We start from the raw sequence: 20,110 nt of genomic DNA on the forward strand, positions 1-20,110 counted from the left end.
GAGCCCGGCGGGCTACAGTCCGTGGGGTCGCAGAGAGTCAGACCCCACTGAGCGCCCGAGCACGCACAGAGGCAGTGGGAGCCAGGCTCTTACTGGTGGAGAAGAGATGTTACGAATGCAGGAAGGGGAAAACTCGAATGAGCCCTGGTGGGAAAGTACGGGAGCTAGTATAGATGTCGGTGTGAACACGCAGGTACCAGGAGAAACAGGTAAATGCAAACATGACCGACGTTGATGTGTGCATGTATATACGTGTGTGTATATGCACACACACACACCACAACTGTCCACTGACTCGCCTGCAAGCCGTGACAGCCCAACAGCAACTAACACACTGCTTCCAGGGCCGGGCTCCTAGGACCGCCCGCCCTTAACGGACCGAGGCCCAGAGAAACGGCGGATTCCTGGGCTGGGTGTGCCCGCGTGTGCTAAGCTGCTTTTAGTCATGTCTGACTCTGTGACCCCATGGACTGTAGCCCGCCTGGCTCCTCTGTCCATGGGATTCTCCGGGCAAGAATACTGGAGTGGGTTGCCATGTCCTCCTCCAGGAAATCTTCCCGACCCGGAGATCAAGCCTGCATCTCTTACATCCCCTGCAGTGGCAAGCGGGTTCCTTACCACTAGCGCCACCTGGGAAGCCACCTGGAATGTGCCCGGAGCATCTCATTGTCCTAGAAAGTAAAGGAGGCGCTCGGAGGGACACAGGAGCCAGGCTGATGCTCACCTGGCCAAGTTTCAACAATTTGAGTGTTAGGATAAATATAGTCATGGATTATAAACTATTGAATAAAATGGGAGATCCCAAGTCCATACGGATATAAATAAACCAAAAGAGAAAGCTCCTCGATACAGTAAAATGCCAGCTAAGAGCCCCAGTCACCATTAGCCACCCATCTTAATAATAATTAAGCCAAGAAATGGCAAGGGAGGCAAAAGTTAGCACATGAAACGGATATTTATACAGTCTCAGAGTATCTCCCGAAGGAATATTAGTTAATTACCAGAAAAAAAAAAACAAAAAACAGTCTTGCGATTCAGAAGGAGGAAGTTGCAGTGACTCTCAGGTGGTCCAAGGGCCCAGAGCACAGCTGTTACAAAGTCCATCCCTACAGGAAGGTGGGTTCTCTTAGGTGTCACCCACGCCAGGAGCACCGGCACCCCTAGAAGGGGGTCATGTACATTCCTGGGTGGATGGTTCTTCCTTAAAGGAGCAACCTGGCAGAACAGTTTGGAAGATGAGAAGTCAAAAGCAGAGAGAATAGAAAAAGATGCAGGAAACCCACTGTATCCTTGTAGTGATGTTGGTAACGGTGGACGGAAAATCTCTGCTGTATATTCGCATCCAATTCGATTTGGAGCTCAGCTTACATACCTCCACTGATGGGGAACTCACTACCTGTAGCAGGCACTCCACTGTTAGGTGGCTTTGAAGCCTAGGATGCCCCTCCTTTTGGCTTCCATCAAGCCAAGATCTATAATTCTACTCTTGCCCCCAGTCCATCTTTGAGGGAAGTGGGAGAAATGAAAGAAGTTCACTACCTTTCATTTGAAAATTTATCTGTTTTAGCTCAAGACAGTCATACACACATATCCTTCCACTGTCAGCCTGAGCTTATGGAAAAGATCTCTTTGAACATGCTATTTGCTTCTTCTCAAGAATCACGGGGCTTCCCAGGTGGTGCTAGTTGTAAAGAACCTACCTGCCAACGCAGGAGATGCAAGAGACACAGGTTCGACCCCTGGGTCAGGAAGATCCCCTGGAGAAGGAGAACGGCTACCCACTCCAGTATTCCTGCCTGGGAAATTCCATGGACTGAAGAGTCCGGTGGGCTACAGTCCATGGGGTCACAAAGAGTCGGACACCACTGAGCAGTCTTGCGTGGCTGCCCACCCCGCCCTAGATGACAGTGCTGGACAGAGGCCCCTGGCCCTGAGGGGTGGGCACCCCAGTGCCCCGCCTGGCCCTCGGGGTCCCGCCCTCGCCCACTGCACAGCCAGAAGCCCTCCTGTCACCTGAGCCTACCCCTCACTCAGCTGGACACCTGCGGTTCCCCTTCACCCCGCCCAAGGCTGGAGGGCACCCACCTCCTGTCAAACTCCTTGTAGGCGCTCTGGAGCCAGCGTAGGGACGGCTTGTTCCGGCTGGCCAGCCCGTAGTGGAAGTAGACGATGGTGTAATCGCTCTCCACGTACTGGTCCAGCGTGTACTTCAAATACCTGGGCACGGAGCACAGGAAATGGCTGTGAACATCTCACATTGATGGAAACCAAATATGCCTTCCCCGTTACGGAGCTGTGGGCACCCAGCGGGTGCCAGCACCGGGGCATGCGGCGTGCTTCCAGGCCAACGATGAGAATCCGCCTGCAGCGGGCCTGGTCCTCATTCCTTCCTCGCTCTTGTTTGGCTCTGCTGTGCTGCTTGCGGGCTCTTGTGTGTCATCTGGGAGCTTAGTTCCCTGACCAGGGATCGAAAACACGCCCCCTGCATTGGGAGCATGGAGTTTTAACCACTGAACTGCCTGGGAAGTCCCCTCTTCTCATTTCTTAGGTGATAACTAAAGCTCAGAGATGTTAAGTAGCTTAACTTTTCCCTCCCTCCACAGCCAGGGAGTGGATGTGATGGCTTGAAAGTGGCCCCCAAAAGACTTCCAATGTCAAATCCCCAGAACCCACGAATGTGGCCTTACTTGGAAAAGGCTCTTAGTAGACGTGATTAAGACAAGGCTCATCAGAGCTGTTAATCCTGGATTATCCAGATCAGTTCAGTTGCTCAGGTGTGTCTGACTCTTTGCGACCTCATGGACTTCAGCATGCCAGGCCTCTCTGTCCATCACCAACTCCTGGAGTTCACTCAAACTCATGTCCATTGAGTTGGTGAGGTCATCCAACCATCTCATCCTCTGTCGTCCCCTTCTTCTCCTGCCCTCAATTTTTCCCAGCATCAGGGTCTTTTCAAATCAGTGAGCTCTTCGCATCAAGTGGTCAAAGTATTGGAGCTTCAGCTTCAGCATCAGTCCTTCCAATGAACACCCAGGACTGATTTCCTTTAGGATGGACTGGTTGGATCTCCTTGCTGTCCAAGGGACTCTCAAGAGCCTTCTCCAACACCACAGTTCAAAGGCATCAATTCTTCAGCACTCAGCTTTCTTTATAGTCCAACTCTCAAATCCATACATGACTACTGGAAAAACCATAGCCTTGACTAGACAGAACTTTGTCTGCAAAGTAATGTCTCTGCTTTTTAATATGCTCTCTAGGTTGGTCTTAACTTTTCTTCCAAGGAGTGTCTTTTTATTTCATGGCTGCAGTCACCATCTGCACTGATTTTGGAGTCCCCGCAAAATAAAGTCTGCCACTGTTTCCACTGTTTCTCCATCCTTTTGCCATGAAGTGATGGGACCGGATGCCATGATCTTTGTTTTCTGAATGTTGAGCTTTAAGCCAACTTTTTTCACTTTCATCAAGAGACTCTTTAGTCCTTCTTTACTTTCTGCCATAAGGGTGGTGTCATCTGCATATCTGAGGTTATTGATATTTCTCCCAGCAATCTTGATTCCAGCTTGTGCTTCATCCAGCCCAGCGTTTCTAATGATGTACTTTGCATATAAGTTAAATAAGCAGGGTGACAACATATAGCCTTGATCGACTCCTTTTCCAATTTGGAACCAGCCTGTTCCATGTCCAGTTCTAACTGTTGCTTCCTGACCTGCATACAGATTTCTCAAGAGGCAGGTCAGGTGGTCTGGTATTCCCATCTCTTTCAGAAATTTCCACAGTTTATTGTGTTCTACACAGTCAAAGCAAGAATCCCTTAGAAGAAATAGAGTAGCTGTCATAGCCAACAAGAGTCTGAAATGCAGTACTTGAATGCAGTCTCAAAAACGACAGAATGATCTCTGTTCGACTCCAAGGCAAACCATTCAATATCATGGTAATCCAAGTCTATGCCCCACCAGTAATGCTGAAGAAGCTGAAGTTGAACAGTTCTATGCAGACCTACAAAGACATTCTAGAATTAACACTCAGAAAAGACGTCCTTTTCATTATAGGGGACTGGAATGCAAAAGTAGGAAGTCAAGAAACACCTGGAGTAACAGGCAAATTTGGCCTTGGAGTACAGAATGAAGCAGGGCAAATTAAAAAAAAAAAAAAATAGAGTTCTGCCAAGGGAATGCATTGGTCATAGCAAACACCCTCTTCCAACAACACAAGAGAAGACTCTACACATGGACATCACCAGATGGTCGACACCAAAATCAGATTGATTATATTCTTTGCAGCCAAAGATGGAGAAGCTCTATACAGTCAGCAAAAACAAGACCAGGAGCTGACTGTGGCTCAGATCATGAACTCCTGATCGCCAAATTCAGACTTACATTGAAGAAAGTGGGGAAAATCACTAGACCATTCAGGTATGACCTAAATCAAATCCCTAAGGATTATACAGTGGAAGTGAGAAATAGATTTAAGGGACTAGATCTGATAGACAGAGTACCTGATGAACTATGGACAGAGGTTTGTGACATTGTACAGGAGACAGGGAGCAAGGCCATCCCCATGGAAAAGAAATGCAAAAAGGCAAAATGGCTGTCTGAAGAGTCCTTACAAATAGCTGTGAAAAAAAGAGAAGAGAAAAGCAAAGGAGAAAAGGAAAGATATACCCATTTGTATGCAGAGTTCCAAAGAATAGCACAAAGAGATAAGAAAGCCTTCCTCAGCAATCAATGCAAAGAAATAGAGGAAAACAATAGAATGGGAAAGACTAGAGATCTCTTCAAGAAAATTAGAGATACCAAGGGAACATTTCATGCAAGCATGGGCTCAATAAAGGACAGAAATGGTATGGACCTAACAGAAGCAGAAGATATAAAGAAGAGGTAGCAAGAATACACAGAAGAACTGTACAAAAAAGATCTTCATGACCCAGATAATCACGATGGTGTGATCACTCACATAGAGCCAGACATCCTGGAATGCAAAGTCAAGTGGGCCTTAGGAAGCATCACTACGAACAAAGCTAGTGGAGGTGATGGAATTCCAGTTGAGCTATTTCAAATTCTAATGGATGATGCTGTGAAAGTGCTACACTCAATATGCCAGCAACTTTGGAAAACTCAGCAGTGGCCACAGGACTGGAAAAGGTCAGTTTTCATTCCAATCCTTACGAAGGGCAATGCCAAAGAATGCTCAAACTACTGCACAATTGCACTCATCTTACACGCTAGCAAAGTAATGCTCAAAATTCTGCAAGCCAGGCTTCAATAATATGTGAATCGTGAACTTCCAGATGTTCAAGCTGGACTTAGAAAAGGCAGAGGAACCAGAGATCAAATTGTCAACATCTGCTGGATCATCGAAAAAGCAAGAGAGTTCCAGAAAAACATCTATTTCTGCTTTATTGACTGCCAAAGACTTTGACTGTGTGGATTATCCGGGGGGGTGGGGGGGGGGGTTGGGGGGGCACTAAATGCAACCTCTCATATCCTGGTAAGATGGCTCAAAAGAGGGAAAGTCACAGAGCGGAGTGAGCCACGTGAAGACAGACGCAAAGCAGAGAGCAATGCGGCCTGGCGGCCGGGAGGGTGTGAAATCGCCGAGAGCCACCCCAGCAGAAGCTGCAAGAGGCAAGAAATGTTCCCCTGCTGGAGGCGAAGCTTCCCCTGGGGGGCCTGCTGGAAGCTTCCCCTGGGGGGCCTGCGGCCCCGCTGACAGGACACCGTGCCTTCAGACTCCCGGCCCCCGCGACTGGGGGAGAATCAGTGTGCTGCTTTACACCACTCAGCGTTTGGTGATTTGTTGCAAGGGCCACAGGAAACTGACACAGTGGATGAACTGGGATTCAAACCCAGGACTAACTCAGCCCCTCCGCTTCAGACTCCTTGCTGTCCGGCTGTCTGTCTAGAAGCAAGTGATTCCTCCTTTTCAGATTCGCTCCTAGCACGCTTTCTCTTGGGCTTCCCAGGTGGTGCTAGTGGTAAAGAATCCATCTGCCAATGCAAGGGACGTGGGTTAGATCCCCTGGGTCAGGAAGATCCCCTGGAGGAGGAAGTGGCCACCCACTCCAGTACTCTTGCCTGGAGAATCCCATGGACAGAGGAGCCTGGCAGGCTACAGTCCACGGGGCCACAGAGAGTTGGACACCACTGAACATGCAGACAGACGTTTTCTTTTCACTGGAAAGCAGACCCGCTTCTGTCCTTTGACCGCGCTCCACAGGATAAGCTCTACAAATCCCGCCACCACTCTCCAGGCTGCAGGGCGCGCCTCTTCCCGGCCTGCGCACGTGACCTGCCTGAGAAGCCCTCGTCCAGCCACCTGCACTGGAGCTGCAGATGGAGCGCTCCTGACCCCGTCAGCAATCTGCCTCGCGACGTCCGGCTGGTTTGGCCAGGTTCTCTCACCTCGAGTGGTCTGAGACATTCATCATCTAGAAGCATAGCCCGTGATTAATCTGCCCCGGCGCTCCAGGAATTCAGGCACGGCTTCTCTGAGCCGGTGGTGGGACCACAGCCGCCTTCCCTGGGAGCCTGGCAAACACAGCCTGAAAGAGCCCAGGGGCTGTTCTATCTGCAGCAGCTGGTGGAGGATCCTTTAACAAACTAGTTGGATGCCTGGGGTCCCAGGAATTCTCACGAAACAAGCAGCCCAAAGGCTTCTGGACTCGTCTACAATCCAACTGTGCCTTCGTTCACTTGGGAGTTTGGGGCTCCAGGCCACAGTGGCGGCTTTGAGCTGTGGCTGGGCTTTCTCAGTCAAGAGAAAAGTGGATCTGGAAGCAGTGATGGTGGAGTTAAGGCCGCCGAGCCGTCCCAGCAGTGGGCGAGCCCGCCTTGGGTCAGACTTCGCTCCTCTGTCCCTCACAAGGGGACACAGACATTCCCAGGGACGCCCAGCGCCGGGCCGGGGCTTGACCAAGTGAGTGAAGAGCCATTGGCACGTGGCCGGAGAGGAGAATCTGACGGCTGAGCAGAAAATGCCCGGGACATGGTGTCCAGGAAAGTCACACAGGCCTGGCAGGTAACCTGGGCGGGGACTTGGCCCCCAGCAGGACCCGCTGGGCGGGAGGGCACTTCGCTCGATTTCAAGCAGCTTCGGTGGCCTCAGCATGCAGCTTTCTCCTCCCCAGGCGGAGCCTCTCACCAGACCCGAGGTCGCCTGCTCACTGGGGCAACTCTGGGCAGGAGCTTTGCAAAGGGGACTGCGCCAGCTCTCCCGACGCTCTCGGGGTCCGGCCGGGGAGGGGACCCCGGGGCCAGTGCGGCCGCACAGAGAACAGGGACAGGATGCAGGACGAGGCCACCGCGGGTCAGGGGCAGTGGGGAGGGGCTGCCTCCCGAGTGGACACAGAGGGCCGCCTGCGTGGCTTGGACGGGGGTCAGGCATCGGTCCTGCGGGGGGGACTGTCCCCTGGCACTGACGACACCCCCTCAGGGACCCGAGAGTCCATCAGTGTCTGTTAGCCTTTGACCCTGAGCATCCACTCTGTGCTGAGAGTGATGGAGAGGCACCTGCCCAGGGAGAGGGATGCGGTGGGGCGGGGGGGGGGGGGGGGCACCTACGGAGGAGGGATGGGGGCGGGGGGCATGCAGGGCACAGAACAGACTTACTCCAGCAGCCGCCTGTGGTTGAGCTCGTGGGAGGGGGGCATCCGGCAGCAGCAGAACGTGACGACTCGTCTTCCGAAGCGGTCCTCCCCTGAGGGGCAGACGGGTGTGAGCCTGGGTCCTGGCCTGACACCGGAGGCCGAGGTCTCCCGCCATGCCCTCCAGCCATCACCAAAGACGGCCTCCGTCCAGCCGACCCGTCAGAGGCACGGGCAGCCGGGGTGAGGGGGCAGCATCACCTGCCAGGTGGGTGCTGCTACTTGAGGCTCTGGGTGCCTCGGCCAAAGTCGCTGTCACCACCGCCTGCGCCCCAGAGCACACGCTTGCTGAGCCCGGGGCTCAGACAAGGTCCCACAGTCATTTCCTGACTGCCGGAAGGACTGGTTACAGGAAGACTGTGCGTCTGTGCTCAAGTCGTGTCCGCCTCTTTGCGACCCCATGGACTGTAGCCCGCCCGGCTCCTCTGTCCCCGGGATCCTCCAGGCAAGAGTACGGGGGGTGGAGTGCCATTTCCTCCTCCAGGGGATCTTCCCGACTCGGGGATCGAACCCGCATCTCCTGCATGGGCAGGTGGATTCTTTACCGCTGAGCCACCCGGGAAGCCCTATAGGAAGGTTGTCAGAAAGCAGAAAGGTGCCCTTCCAGAACTGTCCGTGACTCTGAACTCACTGTAACTCACCGTAAACAAGTATTTACAGCTGCTGTCAGATGTTTACTTAAAGTAAGAAGAAATGACAGCAGAGCATCTTCTTTCCTCCAACCACCCCGCCCCAGCTCTCAAAGGCAACGAGTCAAGCTCTCACGCCCGGCCGGGATGGCTGTTTGTTATTTAGGGCACATCCGCTTCTCCCAGGAGCCCGAGAGCCACTCCGACCTTCAGAATGCAAGAGTCATTTTGGTTGCCAAAGACAGCAGCCTTTTCACAGGTTCCTTGAGAATTCTGGTCATGGCTTCTGTTTGTTTAGAAGGCGCTTGTTGAAAGGGCTGCCGGGGGCCTAGGCATTTATCTGCTTCCCTTGCCAGCTGGGCATTTCCGTCTGGGCACAAACGATGGGCGTGTGTGTGCCCATCGATGGCTGTGCCTGGAGGTACAGAGTGTTTTCCAGACAATGTTTCTAGCATCATGGTGGCCAGGCTCCACGGCTCACCTGAGCCTGTGCTCACCTGCGAGAGGGAGGAAAGGGACCACTTTGCTCCTGAAGATGTGACCTGTTTTGTGTGGCGACTGGAGGAATAGGGAATTAATGCCCCTGGTGCTGAAAGAGAAGGTCAACCTCCACGCGGAGATGTCAGTATAGGCACCAGACCAAGTGGAGAGTCTCGGGGATGTGCTGAGTGATTGGTCAACGGGAGGCCAGGCCAACACACACTCACTGCGGGCTCATTGTGCGCCCAGCTCTAGAGAGAAAAGGCCAGACATGGTCCCCACTGGTCCACGGTCCATGGTCCACGGTCGAGGGGAAAGGACAGTCAGTGACAGGGTGCTGGGGGTCTTAGCTCAGCTCTGCGATCCCCTCTCTGAAAACCTTCAAGGGCTCCAGCAGCCACATCCATCTCTGCAGGGACTTCCCAGGTGAGGAGGGCGCTTCCTCCACAGACTGGCCCTCACTTCAGACACCAGCTATACGTCAGGGGTCACCAGGCCTCCGTACTTCTGTCCAGCTGCCTACAAATTCTGAGGTTCCCACTTCCCCCCTCACAACTGATTGTTCATTGGCTCACAGAACTCTGGAAAGCGCTGGACTTTAATCAGCTTTATTATAAAGGATACAAGTCAGAACCAGGCAAGAGGGGAGACCCACTGGGGAGTCAGGCAGCCCTGGGCCAGCCTCTCTGCTCCTTGGCAACATGGGGATAAGAGACCTGACTTTGGGGGGAACAGGAAGACCTGCACCCCTAATTGGAATAAAGCCTTGCTGAGCTGGCACACAGCAGGTGCTCAATAAAGGTGACCCGTTAATTACCACATGCCCAGAAGGATGGTGGGTGCGTGCAGGTGTGCTGTTTCATCGGCAGGTGAGAAAAACCGGGATCCAGAGACACCAGGTGAGTGTCAGAGGAGCTCCTGCTCACAGCTGGCTGGCTTCCGGGGCAGCACCCCCAGGCCGGCCTCCTCTGCCCCTAACGTTCCCTCCTATGAAGGAGGCCGTCACAGCCCTGAAGCCCCGGCAGCCCTGAGGAATCTCCAGGACCCCCGGGCTCCCGCCCACTGAGCAGCCGCCGGGCGTCTGCGTCAACCACCCCCATCAGGATGAGTCAAGGCCCTCCTGCTCGCCAGCGACACAGGCCGGCGTATGGAAAACAGGCTTCAAAATGATGTCATATGGGAGGAAATGAAAACTATCAATAAAACGCAAACTCTACAAGGGACCAGTTTAATTCACAACCCCGTCCTCCCCTCGCTGGTTCACAACACAACATCGCTCACGGTCTCTGAGACGGAGAAGCCCCGTTCCTGCAGAAAGAAACGAGTCCCGTGCCGCGAACCGTGACATGCCCTCCACCATCCATCGGTTAAAATGCATAGTAAAGGCTCAGCGACCTCCCAGGACCAGCGCGGGGGCGTGTCTGAGTTTTAAGGTGGCTAAGCTTTTACTCCGGGAGTGAAAGCGGATTCCGGCCGCCCCGCGGGGCCTCACCTGCCACCTGCAGAATGCCGTGTCGGGCCACGTCATAGAAGGGGTGGTTCATGCTCAGCTCAGGGTCCGGGCCAGCCGGGGGTGCCACGGAGGGGGCCGCCGAGGGCCTTCTCGCTGCACGAAGGGCGGCGGCCTCCTCCTCATCTCTCTGCAGCTCTGCGACAGACGGCAGGGTTAGGGGAGGTCACTGCGTTCCCCAGGAAGGAGGACAGCGAGGGAGCCGCCTGAAGCCTTTTAACAGGACGTGAACCTCGCCTTGCTGTGCACCCACTATGTGCCCACCCTGTGCACCCACCATGCACCCATCTCTGCTGTATACCCACCACGTGCCCACTTGATGTACACCCACTACATACCTACCTCTGCTGTGCACCCACTATGCGCCCACTCAGTGTGGACCCACTACACGCCCATCTCTGCTGTGCACCCACTACACGCTCACTCAGTGTGGACCCACTACACGCCCATCTCTGCCGTGCACCCACTATGCGCCCACTCACTGGGCCCGCATTATGTGCCTGTCTCTGCTGTGTACCCACTATGTACCCACCCACTGCACGCCCACTCGCTGTGCACCCACTATGTATCCACTCGCTGTGCACCCACCACATGCCCACTTGATGTGCACCCACTACATGCCTACCTCTGCTGTGTACCCACTACACGCCCATCTCTGCTGTGCACCCACTATGTGCCCATCCCTGCTGTGCACCCACTATGCGCCCACTCAGTGTGGACCCACTACACGCCCATCTCTGCTGTGCACCCACTATGTGCCCATCCCTGCTGTGCACCCACTATGCGCCCACTCAGTGTGGACCCACTACACGCCCATCTCTGCTGTGCACCCACTATGTGCCCATCCCTGCCGTGCACCCACTATGCGCCCACTCAGTGTGGACCCACTACACGCCCATCTCTGCCGTGCACCCACTATGCGCCCATCTCTGCCGTGCACCCACTACGCGCTCACTCAGTGTGGACCCACTACACATCCATCTCTGCCGTGCACCCACTATGCGCCCATCTCTGCTGTGCACCCACTACGCGCTCACTGTGTGGACCCACTACACGCCCATCTCTGCCGTGCACCCACTATGCGCCCACTCACTGGGCCCGCATTATGTGCCTGCCTCTGCTGTGTACCCACTATGTACCCACCCACTGCACACCCATTCGCTGTGCCCCTACTATGTGCCCACCTCTGCCGTGCTCAGTACACAGCACCATGGAAAGACTAAAATGACCCCGGGGGCTGGACACTGTCCTCCGCACTGGCAGCGGGGGTGACTGGGGCTCAGAGGAGAGAACGACCCTGGGGTCACACTGCCAGTTGGCAGCAAGGTGTGGCCCTGAGCCTGATTTCCCAGCTCTGAATTCTGACTGAGGCCCTTCCTGAGAGATGCGGACACTGGTGGCCGGCAGGAAGCCGTGGCTGGGGTGAAGGGCAGCAGCTGGGGTCCCTGTGCTATGAGGCAGGAAGAAAGGGCTGCCTTCCAAAGTTTAGTTTTAGTACAGAAGGTTCCTTCATACAAAAAAATCCAGGTTCCTTCAGAAATGTTTTCAGTTGGAAAAAGAGCGGGAACTTCAAATTTTGGGTGAGGGTAGACTTCAGTCTCCAGATACACTGGATGAATAGTGTGACCACAGAATTTAAGTCTACCCAGAAACCCATGATATGACCTCGTTTGGAAACAGTGTCTTTAGAGATGAAATGAGTTAAAGTGAGGTCACACTGGATTAGGGTGGACCTTAAATCCAATGCCATGTCCTTACAAGAAGAGGAAAAGGGCTTCCCTGGTGGTGCAGTGGTTAAGAGTCCTCCTGCCAATGCAGAGGACACAGGTTCAGTCCCTGCTCCAGGAAGATCCCACGTGCCTCCAGGCAATTAAGCCTGTGCCCACAGCTACTGAGCCCCTGCACCGCAACTACTGAGGCCCACGTGCCTAGAGTCTGTGCTCCACACGAGAGCAGCCACCCCAGCGGGAGGCCCACACACTGTAACGAGGCGTGGCCCCCGCTCACCGCAAGTAGAGAAAGCCTGCGAGCCGCAGTGAAGACCCAGCACAGCCAAAACTCAAAATAAATAAATCTTAAAAAAAAAAGAAGAGGAAAGGACACAGAGACCCAGAGAGGAAACCGACAATCTCCTCCCGGGACGGGGCTGGAAGAGAACATACTTTACCTATTTCGGCCAGCTCCTCCAGGTCCAGCCTGGACATGCTCTGCTGGGGCGTAGGGCGGCCCGGAGGCACTGTCCGGACGCCGCCTCCTGAGGATCTGGGCATGGAGTCCTTCCGACACCCTGAGGGAGAAGCACATGGAATCGGTGAACATTTAACGCAAGGGCGCCGAGCGTGAGGAATAAAGGAGCGCCCTTCACATGGCCTGCTTGCTGTTCAATTTCCCTCCTTGACAAAGAAAAAGCAGCCACCTCCGATTAGCCTGGACCTCAGGTCTCTTTAGTGTTCGGCGATCAGCCTGCCCAGCGCACCCCCTCACCCCCGGCCCGTGGGAAACTTGCCTCTCGAGGAACCACGTGAGGTCCTGGGAGCTGGACCCTTGGATGGTGGCATCCACCCCATGTTTGGGCTCCTGTATCTGACCTCCTCCTCTGCAGGTCCTGCCCACTGATGAGTGCACGTGGACGGGGCACCCCCTGGCCAACAGCCCCACGTCCCAGGAGAGCAGGGCAGAGGGCAGTGGAGGGGGGAAGGTACGTGGAGAGAGAACAGCATCTTTCCTTCTTCACCACCGCCTCACAGATTCACACACTCACTCCTGTACCCACTTTACAGAGGGGGCGACTGAGGCCGGCAAAGATCACTTAGAGCGGCGCCTGGCTGCACAGCATGTAATCACCACCAGCTAAGAGTTTCACCTGGTTATTCTGTGCCCCGGATGCTGATTCAAAATGTGCAAATCTTTACATTTCTATCCAAACGACTAAATATTATGGTACATAAAAAGGAATGAAGTATGGACACCTGCTACGACATGGATGATTCCTGAAAATATTATGCTAAGTGAAAGGAGGGCCCGGCAACTCACTCCAGTATTCTTGCCTGGAGAGTCCCCATGGACAGAGGAGCCTGGCGGGCTACAGTCCGTAGGGTCACATGGAGTTGGACACGGCTGAAGCAACTTAGCATGCATGAAAGAAGCCAGGCCACAAAAGATGACATGAGTCCACAGAATGAGTTCATTCTAGAAAAGTCTAGAGCAGGCAGATCCATAGAGACAGAGAGTAGATTACTGGGTACTAGGAAGTGGGGTGGGGGGCAGAGATTAGGGAGGTGATAGCAGAGCAGAATGGACTCTTTTTGAGGTAAAGAAAATGTCCTAAAATTGACTATGGTGATGGCTGCCCATATCTGTAATTACACTAAAAGTCACAGAGCTATAAACTGGTAAATTATATATTTTGTGAATTACATCTTAGTAAAGGTGTTGTTAAAAATGAACCAATGCTAGGTGAAAATGGCACATACAGTTTGGTCTAGTTTTTGAGTAGTGAAAAGAAACAGAACATTGCTATATTTATTTATATTTTGCCGTGCCTCACGGCTTATGGGATCTTAGGTTCCCTGACCAGGGATTGAACCAGGATCCCGGCGGTGAAAACTGGCAAGTCCTAACCACTGGACTGCCAGGGAAGTCTCTAGAACTTTGTTTGTAAATAGCTGGTTTCAATGAGTTCTAGAATTAGGATTTATAAATCCATTAATTTTCCCACATTTGTCCCTTTTTCATTTTTGCAAAAGCCTATATTACCCTTAATATAAGGTTAAGTCATATGAACTAAAATAATAAGGTTTTATGAATATAAAAAAGCTTTAAACTTGACTTCTTAAAAAAAAAAAAAATCCCCACTTGGTAGCTAAGTGCCGTTTTCCACCTTATCTTACAGATGGGAGAAGTGAGGCAGAGATGAGGGAGCCAGCGCCTGAAGGGCAGTGCTGAGGGACTCAGGACCCTGGCCACAGATACCAAGAGCAGAGGGTCGGGGTGGGGGGCAAGGAGGGGGGGCCAGCCCCCTTTTGAGGGGGACCCCTCAGAGCCAGCTCAGCGAGGCCGCACCTGCCCACTCTGGGGGAGACATCAGAGTCCATGCTGGTCTGCGACAGGCGCCAATGTCCAAACACTGCAATCTAATCTAAAATGAAAAAAAAAAATCTGTATGCCCCAAACTCCACAGCTCCACACACCCAGCAGAATGTGTATATCTGTGTGACAAAGGATGCGGGCTGGAGGGTTCTGAGCTGCAGGCTGAAACAGCCCCAAACTGGAAACGACCTGTGTCCACAGACGGTGAAGGGAGCTGTCGGTGCGAACGGTGCTTCTCAGGGGTGAGGATGGTGTCGGGTTAGGTCGGAGAACGTCTTTACGCTCAGCATCTGAGCAGGGGAGGCAGGAGGGCTGTACCACCTTCCAGGAGTTCAGCTAAGAGAGAGAGAAAGGCAGACAGAGAAAGCCCACAGCAGATGGCACCAATTTCCAGATCAAGGGGAAAAGCATACGCTTTCTTATGTTTCTGCACTCGGAACAATTTTCTTAAAAACAGCTGGAGATGGGAGGAGGGCAGGAGGGAGAAAGCCCTTGCCTGGCTCCATCACCCCATTTGTCAGAGAGCAAAACTGAGGCCCGTGAGGTGCAGAGAGTGGCTCAAGGTCACACAGGGCGCCTCCCAGGACTCCTGTCTCAGAGTTTCTCTCTCCTGACACAGGTGAGCCTGGGGTTTTGGCGTTTCCCTTCTGAGAGCTCTCCACCATCTGGGGGCCACGTCACCCACGTCACCAGGGCCTGTTTCCTGGTGTCCAGTTTCAACCAGCCTCCTCCCTGCCACGCCCCTGCCGCTGTGAACCCCGCCAGCTGCTCCCCGGGGGGCGCTCTGCCGGCACAGATGGCTGTGTGGCTTTGCCAAGGGTGGCGCCCTCTCTGGGCCGAGGTGTTGCAAGAGCCCGGCTGCCTGCAGATGGAAGACCCTGGGCAGGGCACAGGCGGAGAGCCCGTGAGAGGGGGAGGGGAGGGAAAGAGGGGCAGAGACCCCAGGAACAGGGGTGAGGGCTCACGGGTCACTGGCACACCCTTCTATAAGCCCCGTCCCTCGACACCTCCTGGCGCCTCTGTGCCTGCAGTTCTGGGGAGGTGGGCCCTCACTGTGATGCCTCTTTTAACACCAGCAGTCCAGATGCTAGACCAGCCCCACCAAGAGCCCACACTTACACCAGCGATTGGGCCTGCCACCACCTCTGCCCGTAGCCCCCCGCTGCACCCCTGCCCGGGGCCTGCCTTGCATGCCTTCTTCAGAGGCCGTGGCTCTGGAGGCGGGGTGGGCTGCGGGTGCAGTGTGCCCGCAGGATTGGGTTTTCTCCTGGCATCATGCAGGGCATGGAGCACCAGGCAGAGGAGGCCTCCACCTGGGCCCCTCGCCCTCCTTCTCCACGTTGGGAGCACGGGGCCACCTTCCAAATCCTGCCTTCCCCAGGCTGGGGGGGCCTATGAGGGCAGTGGGGGTGACCCTAGGCCTGAGCCCCTGCACCCAGGCCGGGCAGGCATCCCCCCCACACACACCAGCTGCAGTGAAAGTGAGAAAAGAAAGTCAATCGTCTAGACCCACAGCCCTGGACCCGCCCGGGTGGGCGGTGTGCTGGGAGCCCTGGCGGGAGCCTGGAGAACTACAAACCTGGTCCCCAGCACAGGGGCATGGGGGGCTGCAGCCGGCCCTGCGGGGTCTCGGGGCCACCCTCTCATTCCACTGACACCTCCCGAGGTTTGAAGATGGGAGGGGGGCACCCTGTCCGCACCCCACCCTGAGCGCCCGAGCTCCCAGCCCTGCGTGTCCGCCTCGGCAGGCCAGCCTGTCACCAACAGCTTGAGAGCAGCCAGCTGAGGGCAGCGGGCGAGAGCCGGGGACGGGGGCGCCTGACGGGAAACACACGGGCCACTTCCTGGGGGCCCGCCCCCCAGGGGAGGAAACACATCCAGAACATTCTAGCTTCAAAGCCTCGCGGGAGGCGCTGACACCAGGGTGAGCCACCAAGGGGCCCCAGGCCTCCCCCTCGGCCCCCCGCGCAGTGGGGTGGGGGGAGCTCCGGCCAAGCCGGGAGCGCAGCCTGAAGCCCCCGACCCTCCGAGGCCAAGAAGGCTTTGTTTTTCCTCCAGACTCTGTTGCAACACCCAGAGTGCTCGTCACTCCTGTTTTTCCCTTTTCAAGCTCAAAACCTTCACCCGGCCGCCTATCTCAAACAGCACAGGCAGCGTTATCCGTTTTGAAGTCTGTGCACCGGGGCCTGAGCGTGTCACACACAATCCGTGCTTTGTTGTGGTGACGGAGGGCTGGGGGAGGGTAACAGTCGGGGTGAGCTGGCCCCGCAGGCCCGTAGTTGAGGGAAATAGAAGGCTCACCTACTGCTGTGGGCTGCTCCCTGGGCTTGGATCAGGGCCCGGGGGCCTGCCTCGGCCGCCTGCTGCATGTGCTCAGGGGGACCCCACCCTGTGTGGGGAGGAAGACCCCCCCAACCCCGCCCCAGGCTGCCCAGGCGATCCTCAGGGAGGCCAGCGTCCTCCTCCCACCAGGCCCTGCACAGCTTCTCTCCAGGCCCAGGAGCCCCAGGTGGCTCTGATGGGTCGGGAAGGCCCCTGGAGCTGAGGGTTCTGCGCCAGCCTTGTGATGGTTGGCTTTATACGTCAACTTGGCTGGTCTACGGTGCCCAGCTGTTTGGTCAAACTCCAGCCTAGATGTTGCTGTGAAGGTGTTTGTGGATATGATTAACATTTATAACCAGAATCGGGAAAGGAGCCTGTATACTGTCACCCTGCTTATTTAACTTCTATCACCCTGCTTATTTAACTTCTATGTAGAGTATGTCATGCGAAATGCCAGGCTGGATGAATCACAAGCTGGAATCAAGACTGCCGGGAGAAATACTGACAACCTCAGATATGCAGATGATACCGGTAATGGCAGAAAGTGAGGAGGAGCTAAAGAGTTTCTTGATGAAGGGGACACAGGAGAGTGAAAAAGCTGGCTTAAAACTCAGCACTCAAAAAACTAGGGTCACGGCATCCAGTCCCATCACTCCATGGCAAATAGATGGGGAAAAAGTAGAAACAGTGACAGATTTTATTTTCTTGGGCTCCAAAATCACTACAGATGGTGAATGCAGCCACGAAATTAAAAGACCCTTGCTCCTTGGAAGAAAAGCTGTGACAAACCTAGACAGCTTAATAAAAAGCAGAGACATCACTTTGCTGACAAAGGTCCATCTAGTCAAAGCAATAGTTTTTCCAGTAGTCAAGTACAGATGTGAGAGTTGGACCATAAAGAAGGCTGAGCACCAAAGAACTGACGTTTTTGAACTGTGGTGCTGGAGAAGACTTGAGAGTCCCTTGGACTGCAAGGAGATCCAACCAGTCCATCCAAAAGAAAATCAACCCTGAATATTCATTGGAAGGACTGATGCTGAAGCTGAAGCTCCAATACTTCGGCCACCTGATGCGAAGAGTGGACTCACTGGAAAAGCCCCTGATGCTGGGAAAGATTGAGGGCAGGAGGAGACGGGGGTGACGGAGGATGAGATGGTTGGATAGCAACAGTGACTCAACAGACATGAGTTTAAGCAAACTCTGGGAGATGGTGAAGGACAGGGGAGCCGAGCGTGCTGCAGTTCAAAGGGTCACAAAGAGTCGGACGTGATTTGGTGACCGAACAGCAAACCTCACAAACGGACCCTTTCTGCTTGGTAGCAGGCTCCAGAGCACCAGCTCCATCACCCTCGGCCCCCTCACCCTGCACCTGAGTCCACACATGCCTCATCTCCTCCCTGGGCCTCTCGCTGCCAAGCCCTTTCCCTCCGAGCCGGGCATCACAGCCCGAGGTTGGGGGACATGGGTGCCAAGGTCCCGCCAGCATCGCGAGGCTGTGCCAGCCAGAGCTGCAGACCAGGGGCACCAGCATGCCAGAGAGGCTTCTGAACACCTGGCGGCTCTGATCATAATTCACGCAAAATGGCTCGTTGCTATAAAAATGTATTTGCACATCACACAAATAGACCCTCACAGCAATTATCCTAATGCTGTAGTTACAAATTATCACCTACTCACCTCGGGCAAATTAGCACCAGATTTAATGTGAGTGGCGCAGATTGTGGGGTGCATGGAGTGACAGCCGACACCCCATGTTTGCACAACCCTGCTCTCCGCTCAGGATGGTGGGGGGCTGATGAAAGGCTCTGTGGGGAGGGCGGGGGTGGGCTCGAGGCCATCCAGCTCTAACCCCGTATCTGCAGGGAGGGCACCCAGAGAGAAAGGGGCTGGCGCAGGGTCCCATCGAGGCAGGGGTGCAAGTCCAGGCGTGAGGGGAGGGGCTGAGAAGGGGGCCACCACTAAGCTGGGACCCCAGGGTCTCGGGGTACACCCCATCAAGAGCAGTTTTCACTCTTTTGTCTCAGCAATGTCACAGATTTACGGATACAGATCCCCATGACCCACTGCTCATCACAAACACCACTGGGTCCCAGACGTTGGGGAGAAGGCAGGTGTAGACGATTCTCGCAGGCGGCAGGGCCTGAAGCCACGGGGACCCGGCCTGATAGCTGGGTGGGACACCCACAGGTGGCAACAGCAAGGTCCACACGAGCTGTGACCTGCTGCATGACGTGGTCAGAGGCCTGCCCGCAAGTCCCAGGGGTGCTGGGCTGAAAAGACAAGGTGGGGGTGGTGGTGGGGGTCTGCTGAGCGCTGCTGGGGCCGCCCACCCCCTCCTGTGGTTCTTGCAGACACCAACCTCAAGGCTGGGGGCCGCTCCCCTCCCCAGCATCCCTGTGGCCCTGCCCTTGGTACCCAGGGGCTCGCTCAGCTGTGCGCCTCTCACCTGCACGGCCCTCAGGAGCGCAGCTCATACCTCTGCACTCCGCCCCCACTGTCTCTGCTCCAGCCACGCAGGCCTCAGGCTTGGGCCTCAAACAGGCCAGGCTGTTCCTGCCTCAGGGCCTTTGCACGTGCTGTCCCCTCTCCCTGCAACACACGGCAACTGCAGGGACTGAGTGATCCATATGATTCCTGTTATGACCACTGGCTCAAGTCCAAGTCAATAATTCAGGCTGAATTCAAATCTGCCTCCTCACTGGTCCCCTTGGAGGTGGGATCCACAGGGATAAACCTCCCCTCCACCTTCAGATCCTTCTGTATAGAAAGATCGGGTTATAGTTTAGCCAGGTCAAATAAAGACTTTCCCTTTGGAAGAGAAGCTATGACAAACGTAGACAGCGTACTAAAAAGCAGAGACATCACTTTGCTGACAAAGGTCAAATCTATGGTTTTTCCAGTACTTATGTACAGATGTGAGAGTTGGACCAAAAAGAAGGATGAGTGTTGAAGAACTGATGTTTTCAAATTATGGTGCTGGAGAAGACTGTTGAGAGTCCCTTGGACAGCAAGGAGATCAAACCAGTCAATCCTAAAGGAAATCAACTCTGAATATTCACTGCAAGGGCTGATGCTGAAGCTGAAGCTCCAATACTTTGGCCACCTGATGCAAAGAGCCGACTCACTGGAAAAGATCCTGATGCTGGGAAAGTTTGAAGGCAGGAGAAGAAGGGGACGACAGAGGATGAGATGGTTGGATGGCATCACTGACTCAATGGACATGAGTGTGAACAAACTCTGGGAGATGGTGAATTGCAGGGAAGCCTGAAGTGCTGCAGTCCACGGGGTTGCAAAGAATTGGACATGACTGAGCAACTGAATGACAAGAACAATGAAGCCAGAGAGAAAAGCTCCCCACGTCCTGGTGGACATCAGGCCACCCGTACTTTCCAGAGCCAGGGACCTGGTTCTGCCCTCTCTGTGTCCCATCCAGAGACC

General features: G+C 54.6%; 1 protein-coding gene across 7 annotated transcripts in view; it reads right to left on the minus strand.

Moving 5' to 3' along the window:
* The window catches only part of ARHGAP8 (Rho GTPase activating protein 8), a 47,709-nt gene that overhangs the window by 21,839 nt on the left and 5,760 nt on the right, over positions 1 to 20,110 (minus strand). For 6 of the 7 annotated variants that reach the window (XM_043881570.1, XM_043881569.1, XM_043881572.1 and 3 more), the window contains exons 2-5: positions 12,429 to 12,548; positions 10,244 to 10,399; positions 7,608 to 7,695; positions 2,086 to 2,217 (exon numbers count right to left, since the gene is read on the minus strand). In XM_043881570.1, the coding sequence (XP_043737505.1) occupies positions 2,086 to 2,217; positions 7,608 to 7,695; positions 10,244 to 10,399; positions 12,429 to 12,531 (479 nt within the window). In that variant the 5' untranslated portion in view covers positions 12,532 to 12,548. Of the gene's footprint in view, positions 1 to 2,085; positions 2,218 to 7,607; positions 7,696 to 10,243; positions 10,400 to 12,428; positions 12,549 to 15,929; positions 16,029 to 20,110 lie in introns of those variants that run through there. The other variant, XM_043881568.1, reaches the window with a different exon arrangement.

Source organism: Cervus elaphus, chromosome 22, assembly GCF_910594005.1.
Source record: "Cervus elaphus chromosome 22, mCerEla1.1, whole genome shotgun sequence".
Taxonomy (NCBI): Eukaryota; Metazoa; Chordata; class Mammalia; order Artiodactyla; family Cervidae; genus Cervus; species Cervus elaphus.